Below are 12,486 nucleotides of genomic sequence, written 5' to 3'. Positions count from 1 at the left end.
GGGTGGCAAAGGGAGAGAATCAATGACCATGTTGATTGAAAAAAAGGGGGCAGAGGGCTGAAAGAAGAGAAGTAATACACATTGTTGGACTCAAAGTCACAGAATGACCCGGTGGCAAGACTTTACAGAGTGACAGATGCGGATGGTGAAAGAGACCAGGGGATGGTCAGAGAGGGGGAATTCAGTAATGGGGAGAGTAGTGTTTGGTGAAATGGGCCTTTTGGGGAGTGGAAGAGTTGAACCGGGTTTGCAGGTTGAATGAAGAGATGAGAGTGAGGAGCTGGTGGCTAAAGGGTCAGATGGATCAACAGTATAGAAGTTGAAGTCACTGATGATGAGTGTGGGAGATTGTGAGGAGAGGAAGAAAGAGCCAGGAGTCAAAATCAGAGGAAGACTGACAGGGAGGAGCTGCATAGGTGATAGATGACAACAATGCAGAGAGGAAAGGACAGTCAGATACAAGGCTCTTCAAAAGAGGAGCAGGAGTGAGAAGGGAGAGGAGGGAGAAGTTGGAAGGAGTCACATGATGTTTCCAGAAAGATATTTGATTCCCAGACTGGCAGCTGCTGAGTGAAATTGACATTTTTGACATTCAATTTCACTTAACAGCTGCTCCCAGCTCCCAGGGTCTGGGAGTCTGAAGCAGTCCTGCTATGTAGACTGTCCCAGGGTCAGGGACATCAGGGCTTTGACTCCTGAGACAGCCTGAAGTCTGCAGCACCAGGGCCATGGATCCTGGGTCAGTCTGCATGGCAGGTGTTACCCAGAGCCATGGAGCAGTGAGCCTAAAAGTCCCTTGAGACCTGATGCTGGTCAGCACAGCAGGGCTGGCAGGCATCCTCCTGAGGAGCTGTGGACCCTGGAACACTAGCAGAAGTTTAGTAGAAGCTACAATAAATTCAGGGAAATGTCTCAGTCCAGCAAATCTGCATTCTTGAATTAAGTTTCATCAGAAAATTTCTGACCAGCTCTACTTTCCAGGGCAGCCCTTATAAATGGTCATTCCTCTCCATTCAAGCAACATCTCTAAGACGGTCCATATGGATAAATACCAGCCCAGGGTATGTGCCTGGCTGGCTGGCAGGCTCTATTCCAGGGGACTATCTCTACCTTTTGGGAATATACCTGAGGGAGATAGCCTCCAAAGTTAGCAAAGGGGTAACTGGAGATAATAAATGCCTCACTTTTAAGCCATTCTGTCAGATCTGTCGTTTTGGAGTGGTGCTGTATCACTGGAGAATAGCCAATGTTGCACCTATATTTAAGGGAGGCGGGAGAATAGTGATTGGGGCAACTACAGGTCCATTAGTCTGACCTCAATAGTGTTCAAGGTTTTAGAACAAATGTCAAAGGAAAGAACACTTACAGTCTTGGAGGGAAACAGAAAGGGGGATGTTATACAACATGGATTTACCAAAGGAAGATCGTGCCAGACTACACTGATTTTTTTTGAGAAGATAATTATTTTTTTAGATAAAAGAAATAATATATTTGAACTCCAGTTTACCTTTTGACATGGTACTACATGATAAATGATTAATTACATTAGAAAAGATTCAGAGGGGTAGCTGTGTTCATCTGTTTCAGCAAAAACAACTAGGAGTCTTGTGGTACCTTAAAGACTAACAAATTTATTAGAGCATAACTGAATAGTACAAGAATTGTAAGGTGGGTAAGGAACTGGCTAAAGAGGAGATGACAGTGGGTTATGCTGAAAGGTGAACGAGCGGGCTGGAGGGAGGTTACTATTGGAGTTCCTCGAGGATCAGTCTTGGGGCTGATCTTATTTAATATTTTCATTAATGTCCTTGGCACAAAGGCTGCCTCTACACTTGGAGTTATGGGTGTGATTCCCTGCTCATATAGACATACAGTAGCTCAATGAGAGCTAGTGTGAGTATGTCTACGTGAGCTGGGAATCAGACCCAGAACTCCAAGTGTATATGTGACCTGACTATGCATGTAGAAGTCTGAAAGGAAGATGTAGGTGTCTCATGACAAGGCTTGACACTTTTGGGAGACGTCCGAGTCATGTTATTAGTGCTTGTTGAGTTTTGCATAATATATGTGATAGCAAGGCCAAGAGACTCTCAGATGGGTTGGAGGGAGAGTGGAGAGACATTTAGCTTGTTATGAACACCCAGAGAGCTTCCTCTAACCGGTGTCTCCCTCACCAGGGGACCCAGAGTCAGGGATGCCTTGTGCACATGTTTTGAAAGCAGAGCACTGGACAGTTAAATGTGGAAGGATTAACAGCATCCCCAAAGCATGTATTTGCAAGTACATGGATCCTGAGGCCATTGCCACATTCATGCCCTATGCATGGTTCTGTGCTGAGGTCTTGGACTTCCTTTCTGTCTGGAGAGAGGAGCATGTCCAGTCTCATCTCTGTAGTAGTCACGAGGATGCCAAAAGTTACCAGCAGCTAGTGCAGCAAATGTGGGAGAAGAATACTGCTGGGTTGAATTTTGTCCCATGACAAAGCCAATGAGCTGCAGCAGAACTATACAAGTACCAAGAAGAACAAGGGCTTTGGCGATGTGCCAAGTGCATGTGCATACTATGAGATGCTGCCGAAGACCAAGAGCCTGAATAGGAGAAGCATACCCTTGGCAGATACGTGCTTTCTGGGGAACTGAGGTGTGCACTACACAACAATGCATATTCACTGCATGCCCCACCCCACCCCCAACTCGTGCTCCCCTGGAAGTAGTGCAAGTACCAAAGTCCCATTGCCAAGGGGTTGTGGGTGAAAATGGGATGCTTTGAAGTGTTGAGTGCTGGATAATTTTTTTTGAAAACCATAGTCTATGGAAACAGGCAATAGTAGTGAAAATATTAATTATTGTGTCTTTATCTTCCAATTCAGGGATGTGACTCCCATTATTTTAGACACAAGTGGGTTTAATCACATGTGCTTTAGGTGACCCCATGATTGAAGACTAGCAAAAATTCTTAACTTATTAATTATGAATAACTTATTAATAACAAAGAAAAAACAACATAAGCAAGCAAAGAACAATAGATAATTTCAGTTGCAATTGTTCTGTCTTTGAACAGAAATTACATGAGTGGGTGGAGGCCGCTTTTTTAGCTACGTTAAAACAAAGTAGATTTCCCCAAATTAATAGTGAATTTTGTCCCAGTGTATTATATATTTCCAGAAAAAAAGTTGAGAATACATATCTGTAATTCAGGGTAAACAGCATAACAGGGATGTTGAAATCATCCCCAAACAAAACTTTATCAAACCCAGGAACTTCAGAGTTAAGGTTAAATTGAACATGTTTGGATTTATTTTAAGACATAGAAATGCATAGTTAGGGGACCCCGGCAACCTCAACTCTGCCCTGTAGTTTCACCATGCAATAACCATGTGATTATGACTTAAAGCTCTTGTAATAACAGTGTTACAGGGCTCACAGTTTAGGGAGTGCAATCCAGACCATTGAGCAGTTGTGTCACCTCACGATGCCTTGCTGCTGTAGCTCCCAACCTGGGCTGACACAGCCAGCCTACATGAGCATGCAGGTCAGACCCTGAATGTCTGTGTAGATCTGCAGTCTTGGTCCAGCAGACTGTGACTCCAGAAGCCTGCCAGCAACATGCCAGTCATACTCTGGATTCTACAAGCCTTGGTGACAGCCAGCAAGATGACCCCAACACACTCGCAGTCCTGAATTGCCCCAAAACCGTGTGCCCTGTAATGTCCAGCCCTCTCCTGGACAGTTCAGAGAAATAATAAGGTTCATTTGTTCCTCTAGGGAGACAAAACACATCAACTTGCCACATGAACTGGAGATGACATTCACTTCAGTACACTCACAGCACCGTTGGTTTAGATTAATAGTAAAACAAGTTTGTTAATAAACAGATAGGATTTCAAGTGAGTTCAAATATAAGGAATAAAGTTAGAAAATTACAGGTAAAACAAAACAGAATATGGTTCTAAAAGTCTAAAACTTAATCTAGCAAGGTACAATCTTTGCCTAAGCACCTTTCTCACGTATATTCAGTTCCCAGAGACATCAACCCTGCCCCACCCCGGGTTGAAGGACCATCTTTTTCAGTGTCAGGAACTGGGAGGAGAGCAGTCTAGCCTAGTGGCCAGGATCAGAGCCGTAGTCAGTGGACAGAAGCCAAAGCCCATGGTAAAACTGGGAGGCAGAAACTGGTTACCAGAACCAAAGGTCGAGCTAGAGTCCATAGTCAGGAGCCAGAGCAAAAGGTCAAAACCAGAGGTCAGGAATTGGAACAGGAAGGGTATCAGGCAAGGATGGGTTCAAGGCAGGGGACAGGACAGAGGCAAGTTCAGGGGCAAGGCAGGAGCAGACACAGTGGTGGGCACAAGCACTGAGAAGCCAGCAGTCTCCTGCTATCACTGCTGGCTTAAGAGCTAGCCTGCTGGCCTCTGCAGCCAATCAGGTTGCGTGGTTAATCAGGCAGTCTACTGCAGGCCAGCTGTTGTGATGAGGCTGCCCAGAGATTAGCTTTCCTGCATGCCCAGATTCCTGACACTACAGTTCCTTTGAGGGCACTGTCTAGGGGCCTCGGGACCTGGATTCTCAGGGTAAGTATTGTGGAAGACGTGCAGGAGGATCAGGGCTCTATAGGATCCCATGAACACTCATCTGGGCCATGCCCATGTCAGTCAACTAGACAGTGTAGTTTTCCTTGGACCTGACAAGAATCTAGAATCTGCCAAACCACATTTTCTTCTTGGTCCTGAACGGTTATAGATGGAGAAGAGGGAGCATCTAGTGGTTTTATATAGCCACCTTGTCTAGGGCCCAATAGTCAATACACGGACAGAAGAAACCTTCACAAAAAAGATTGGAGCATCTGCTGGGGATTTGGATGAGTAGATGAAACCCTTCTGAAAGTTTTCCCTCAAATACAGGTGGAGAGCCCAAAGTTTGGGTTCAGAGAGGGCAGATATCTTACCGAATAGGATCTCGGCTTCTGGCTGGAGATCATTTGGGCAATTGTAAGTCAGATGTGGTGGCAGGATGTCTGCCTTCCCCTTCTCAAAAACATCAGCCAAGTCATGGCATTTTGGGGGGATCTTGGCCACAGCAGGTGAGGCCACACAGGGCCCTGGGGGTCCTCGTGGTCCTGCTGTCTGTGGGTCAGGATCTTCCAGTGGATGACATGTATCATAGACTGCAGTGGTGTGTTTCTAGGATCCTGGGCGGCAGGATAGCCAGCAATGCCTGGAATTAAAATGTACGGTCCTCTTCTATGAGTGAATGTGAGGCTCATGGGTGGTAAGCCAGGGCATACCTAGGATAATGGGAGCATGAGGGGCCCAGATTAATCCAAATCATAGGGTTTCCTGATGCCCCCAGAGAGTGATAACTGTTACTGACATGGTCTGGCAGGTCTTGAGGAGAGGAGAGACCCATCAATAGTCTCAACCGGATCTGGAGGGTCCTTCCATAGGGTGTGAACCACATGGGTCTTAACAAAGTTTACATCTATGAAGTTACCTAGAGGCCCCAACTAGGGCCTCTAGGTGGATCTCAGAGCTTACCAGTAGTCAAATTAATAGAAGAGTCCAGAGCTGCGTTTGAAGCTGACTTGGGGTCTCTGCGCTGTGCTGATTATGGTGGGTGCTGGGAGCTTCTGGAGAGGGGACAAGAACAGCTCAGTCTGGGCCCCGCCCCAAGGGCTGGGGACCTGGCATTTCCCAGCCCTACTTCCTCCCAAATCTTTGCTGAACACATCAAGGCAAGCTGGCTGGGTCTCCCACAATATAGGCACAAGCCTGAAACCCGGCATCAGTGCTTCTCCAAGTCGGAGAGGTGCAGGCAAACCTGGTGGTCCTCCATGAGCTCTGATGCTGGGGAAGACCTGTGTGCCTGGGGTGTCGGAGGCCTGAGGGGTGGCAGCTTCTGGAAAAATTGAGGTACACTCATAACACCACTCTGTGAGGCAATCATCAGTTGTGATGCACAATTCAATCAGGCTGTCCAAACTGGATAGACAGTCCTCCCGGGCAACCTCGTCCTTAATCTCCTCATTTAACCCCAGGAGTAAATGGTGACACTGTACTGCCTCGTTCCACCCGGTGTCAGAAGCCAACTGACAAAATTCAGCAGTGTACTTGGCTACAGGCTGATCCCCTGCTGTAAGGCCTGAAGGGCTGCCTCGGTGGTCCGCACCAGATTGATGTCACCAAAGATGATGGACACAGCTTGAATGAATTCCTCTAATTGTTGCAAGAGGGGGCTGGACTTTTCCAGGAGTGGGGGAACTCAGGCCAAGGCTTCCCCAATCAACAAACTTAAGATGAGCCTCTCCCGGGCCTGGCCCGTGTGGAATGATCAGGGGCGTAGGAAGAACAGGAGCTGACATTGGTTCATAAATCCCCAAAAGTTGTCCCAACCTCCATCAGATATGTCTTCGGCTCCAGGAGGGCACAGTAGGAGGATCCAGCTGAGCAATCTGTGCCTGCAGGGCCACATTCTGCGATTGCAGGGTTGTTACCACCACCTGCAGGTTCTGGATAGCGTTTGCCAGTTCTGCTGGGGCCTTAGTAGAGTCCATGCTAGTGCTGAGACATAAATCTGACATCAAGAATTATAACATTCAAAAACCAGTAGGAGAACACTTCAATCTCCCTGGTCACTCAATAACAGACTTAAAAGTGGCAATTCTTCCACAAAAAAGCTTCAAAAACAGACTCCAGCGAGAAACTGCAGAACTGGAATTAATTTGCAAACTGGACACCATCAAATTAGGCCTGAATAAAGACTGGGAGTGGATGGGTCACTACAAAACTAAATCAGTTTGTTAATCTGTAAGGTGCCACAAGTACTCCTCGTTGTTTTTACAAAAAACTAATTTCCCCTTGCTAAATACTCACACTTTCTTGTCAACTGTTTGAAATTGGCCACCTTGTTTACACTGGCCTCATTAACACTACAAAAGTGATTTCCACTCCTTCTTGTCAACTGTTGAGAACCTCCTACTTCCAACTTAAATTGAACTGGCTTGTTACCACTGACCCCCCACTTGGTAAGGCAACTCCCATCTTTTCATATGCTGTGTATTTATACCTCCCTACTGTATGTTCTACTCCATGCATCTGATGAAGTGGGTTTTAGCTCACGAAAGCTTATGCCAAATACATTTTTTAGTCTCTAAAGTGCCACAAGGACTCCTCGTTGTTTTTGCTGATACAGACTTACATGGCTACCACTCTGAAATCTTGATCTTACTTTCACTGAGCTAAAGGAAAAAAAAAAGCTTGTTCAGTCTCTCACTGGCATTTTCTCCAGCCGTCAGATAATTTTTGTGGCTCCTTTCGAGTGTTTCAACAACCTTTTAAAAATGTTGACATCAGAACTGGACACAGCATTCCAGTATCAGTCTCACCAATTTACACTCATAAAAACACCACTGAGGAAGGCTGAAGAGGGGTGGACTGACACTTTTGATTCTTGTTGTCTTTGTTGGTTGCTCCATATTAAGTGGTAGGACAAGCTCAGCAATGAGGATATTTTTAGCTGAACTCAGCAACCGCTTCCATCAGCACTGGTTTGGTTTAATGAATTACAAAACACGTTTACCAAGGAATGCTACTACATGGTCAGTGGTCACATGGGTGCTAGAAACTTCGGTGGTGCAATAAGGATGCCAATAATGTACATAGATTGAGAATCCAGCAAGACCATCATAAGGTCCTAGGTAGAGATTGATCCGGGTGGTGCTTGATCTGCAAGGAGGCTATGCCTGTTTGGGATTTGCCATTATGATGATAATCCAGCACTATTTCTTATACAGATGCTGCCTTAAAATTAACTTGCCCTGTTACTCTCTTTGGTGTCAGGAGCTAATAAGCCACCATTTCCGCTTAGTTATGGTGACGTGATTTCACAAAATGCAACACCAATTACACATTGCTGAGTGAGAGTCATCATACTTAAAATTGTAAGCAAATACTCCTCTTTTTGGGTAAATTAAAATCAACTCTCTTAGTTAGAGAAACACAATCATTCCTAGTGTATCTCCAGAACTGATTTGAAAACAACTGACCAACACAAGAGCGTAAAACCACTGGAGACATTCCCATTGGTGTGAGTTTTTAGAACTGCATGTGAATGCTCAGAGTACCACAAGTTCAAAAAATGAATAGGTTACACTTAGCAGAGCCTATTCTGTTTGACTCTGTGTATTTAAATGTATATCTGTGTATCTAAACGTACTTGATATATTTTTGGTTTGGAGGATATAAGTGTGAATGTAATGAATTGAAATGGCAGAATAACTCCTATGCAGTGCATGATCATACCATTTAAGAGCCTATTTTAGTATTCAGGAAATAGAATTAAAATTTGTCTCCAGAGAACAACATAGAAAGTGTCTATTCTCTCTTTTCAGGGCACATCATCAGGATAAGCCGCATCATTCTCCTATTTACCTGCTCTGCCAAGCACTGAAGGCTTCAAACTCTAATTTAAAGACCCTAAAGTAAGAAATTGTTCCTTCCTTTTTTAAAAAAACTCCCCTTTTTACTGCTGTTATCCCAGAAATGCTGCAGCCCGGACAGCTCTTCACCATGGCTGCTCAGGAATTTGTTTAACTGTCCAGTCAATGGGGCAGATTCGCAGCTAGTGTAAACTGTCATAGCTCCATTGAAGTCAAGTTTCTCCAGCTGAGTATTTGCTGGAATACAGGTGGGTTTGGCTTATATGGCAGCCCAGCAGTTCAATGACATTTACCCCAATTCCCATAGCAACAAGTCAGCAGGAGAGACAGAGCTAAGCAGTGTGGCTGGGTGTGGTTTAAGGTCAGGATAGACTCAGGAGATTGGAGAGAAGACTTTAGGTATTTTAATCTTAGATATTTCTAAGTTGCCTGTCACCGTGGTGTCTAAACCCTGTCAAACACTCCCCAGGTTATGCAAGACCCGACTTACGCAAATTCACACTTATGAGAAAAGCTCCGTAAGCCAGAAATAGAATTTTCGAGTTGTGGAAATTTTTATGTAATGTACGGGTATAAGTTTCAGACTTATGCAAAATTTGAGTTACGCAAGGCTTTCTGGAATGGAACGATTGCGTAAGTCGGGGAGCGTCTGTACAAGTCTATTTGTTTACCATTCATGTATCCTGGTTTGATCTAATTTCTCCCTGATTCAAAGGTGGGGTTTTGGAAGGGAGCAAGGGATGTTTTTTCTCTCTCTCTTTGTACCATTGAGATGGTTCTCGGGGCACCCAGGACTGAGAGTCACCTCGGTACCCCCTGAGTCATTGAAGTCCTCAAATCATGGTTTAACGACTTCAAGTTACAGAGACTCCACCATTTACACCATTGAAACCTGCAAGTGACCTGTGCCCCATGCTGTAGAGGAAGGCAAAACCCCCCAGCATCTTGGCCAATCTGAGCTGGGGAAAAATTCCTTTCAAACTCCAAATATGGCAATCAGTTAGACCCTGAGCTTGTGGGCAAGACCTGTCTGGAAGATACCTGGGAAAGAATTCTCTGTAGTAACTCAGAGCCTTCTCCATCTAGTGTCTCGTGTCCAGCAGTTGGGGATTTTTGCTACCAGCAGTCTCCAATGGACCATATGCCATTGTAGGCAGTCCCATCATGCCATTCCCTCCAGACTAACCTGATCTCCTTCATTGAGAAGATAACTTATTTTTTAGACAAAATAAATGCAATAGATCTAATCTACCTGGATTTCAGTAAGGCATTTGATACAGTTCCATATGGGAAATTATTAGTTAAATTGGAGTAGATGGGGATTAATATGAGAATTTAGAGGTGGATAAGGAACTGGTTAAAGGGATGACCACAGTGGGTCATACTGAAAGGTGAACTGTCAGGCTGGAGGGAGGTTGCTAGTGGAGTTCATAGAATCATAGAAGATGAGGTCTCTTCCAACCCTAAGGAGTTCATCTAGACCAACCCCTTGCTCAAAGCAGGGCCAACCCCAACTAAATCATCCCAGCCAGGGCTTTGTCAAGCTGGACCATAAAAACCTCTAAGGATGGAGATTCCGCCACCTCCCTATGTAACCCATTCCAGTGCTTCACCACTCTCCTAATGGAATAGTGTTTCCTAATATCCAACCTAGACCCCGCCATGCACTGCAACTTGAGACCATTGCTACTTGTTCTGTCATCTGCCACCACTGAGAACTGTCAAGCTCCATCCTCTTTGGAACCCCCTTCAGGTAGTTGAAGGCTGCTATCAAATCCCCCCTCACTCTTCTCTTCTGCAGACTAAATAAACCCAGTTCCCTCAACCTTTCCTTATAAGTCATGTGCTCCAGCCCCCTAGTCATTTTCGTTGCCCTCCACTGGACACTCTCCAATTTGTTTACATTCTTTCTGAAGTGAGGGAGGACCAAAACTGGATGCAATACTCCCGATGTGGCCTCACCAGTGCTGAATAGAGGGGAATAATCACTTCCCTCAATCTGCTGGCAATGCTCCTACTAATACAGCCCAATATGCCATTGACCTTCTTGGCAACAAGGGCACACAGTCGACTCATATCCAGCTTCTCATCCACTGTAATCCCCAGGTCCTTTTCTGCAGAACTGCCACTTAGCCAGTCGGTCCCCAGCCTGTACCAGTGCCTGGGATTCTTCCGTCCTGTGTGCAGGACTCTGCACTTGTCCTTGTTGAACCTCATCAGATTTCTTTTGGCCCAATCCTCCAATTTGTCTAGATCACTCTGGACCCTATCCCTACCCTCCAGCATATCTATCTCTCCCCCAAGCTTAGTGTCATCCGTGAACTTGCTGAGGGTGCAATCCATCCCATTATCCAGATCATTAATGAAAGTGTTTAACAAAACCGGCCCCAGGACCGACCTCTGGGGCACTCTGCTTGATACCAGCTGCCAACTAGACATCAAACTGTTGATCACTACCCATTGAGCCCAATGAGCTAGACAGCTTACTAGCCACCTTATAGTCCAATCATCCAATCCATACTTCTTAAGCTTGCTGGCAAGAATACTATGGGAAAGCGTATCAAAAATTTTGCTAAAGTCAAGGTATATCATGTCTACCACTTTCCCCATATCCACAGAGTCAGTTATCTCATCAATGAAGGCAATTAGGTTGGTCAGGCATAACTTGCCCTTGGTGAATCCATGTTAGCTGTTCCTGATCACCTTCCTTTCCTCCACATGTTTCATAATGGATTCCTTGAGGACCTGCTCCATGATTTTTCCTGAGACTGAGGTGAAGCTGACCGGTCTGTAGTTACCTGGATTCTCCTTCTTCCCTTTTAAAAAAATGGGCACTATATTTGCCTTATTACAATCATCCAGGATCTCCCCTGATTGCCACGAGTTTTCAGAGATAATGGCCAATGGCTCTGCAGTCACATAAGCCAACTCTCTCAGCACCTTTGGATGCATTAAATCTGTCCCCATGGACTTGTGCATGTCCAGCTTTTCTAAATAGTCTTTAACCTCCGCCGCATACTGTGGTGCCCCAGTGCAGCAGTCCGGGAGCTTTTCTTTGTTCCTCAGGGATTGGTCTTGGGACCAAACTTATTTAACATTTTTATTACGGACCTTGGCACAAAAAGTGAGAGTGTACTAATAAAATTTGCAGATGACACAAAGTTGGCAGGTATAGCCAATATGGAGGAGGTCTGTAATATCATACAGGAAGGTCTCAATTATCTTGTAACCTGTAATAATAGAAATGGGATGAAATTTAATAGTGCAACCCCGGAGTAGTTCTTTTGCTATTGCCTTGGATATGGGGTTTCTTCAAGGAATGGCTTCTGGATACCGCGTGGCATAGTCAAGGATGACTAGTATGTTTCGGTGGCCCCATGCTGATCTTTCCAGTGGGCCCACTATGTCCATGACTATCCTCTCGAAAGGGACTTCAATATTAGGCAAAGGTACTAATGAGGCCTGCAATTGAGGTCGCGGGCTATGCAACTGGCATTCAGGGCAGGAGGCACAATAGCGCTGGACCTCTGCACATATTCCTGGCCAATAAAACCTTCTTAGGACTCTATCCAGTGTCTTGTCTACTCCTAGATGTCCCCCAAATAGACGACTGTGAGCTAACTCTAGTACTGCCCTTGTGTGTCTCCGTGGGACTAAGAGTTGTTCTAGTTCTTCCCCTCGTATTTGCGCTATCCTGTACAACAGATCGCATTTGAGCACATAATATGGCCTTGGCCCTTTGGTCTTTCCTTCCACGGGTATGCCATTTACTTCCACTAGCTCCTCCCTCACATTCGCATATAGCGGGTCATTGGCTTGGTCCTGCCCGAAATTCTCACATGCAGTACTGATCTGACCTAATTCCAGGGGGCCCGTTTCTACTCCACCCCCTGGGTGGCCCCTACTTGGGCTAGGAACCGCCTCCGAGTCCTCACTGGCCTGAATTATCTCCTGGCCTCCTGAATGGGTTCGCCTACCAACAAGGGAGGTTTTCTGGTTCTCTGCTAGAATCCTGGTCCCTAATCTTTTATCTGCCCTCCTTTCCCGCCTAGA

General features: G+C 45.5%; 1 protein-coding gene across 1 annotated transcript in view; it reads left to right on the top strand.

Annotated features, from left to right (window-relative positions):
• LOC144266498 (NACHT, LRR and PYD domains-containing protein 12-like) overlaps positions 1-12,486 on the top strand; it is a 121,802-nt gene that overhangs the window by 33,776 nt on the left and 75,540 nt on the right. Inside the window, exon 5 of the mRNA XM_077819932.1 lies at positions 8,386-8,475. Coding sequence (XP_077676058.1) covers positions 8,386-8,475 — 90 coding nt within the window. The remainder of the gene's footprint in view (positions 1-8,385; positions 8,476-12,486) is intronic.

This window comes from Eretmochelys imbricata, chromosome 6, assembly GCF_965152235.1.
Source record: "Eretmochelys imbricata isolate rEreImb1 chromosome 6, rEreImb1.hap1, whole genome shotgun sequence".
NCBI lineage: Eukaryota > Metazoa > Chordata > Testudines > Cheloniidae > Eretmochelys > Eretmochelys imbricata.
The sequence above is the reverse complement of the archived record's forward strand: the minus strand, read 5'-3'. Positions and strand labels throughout refer to the sequence as shown.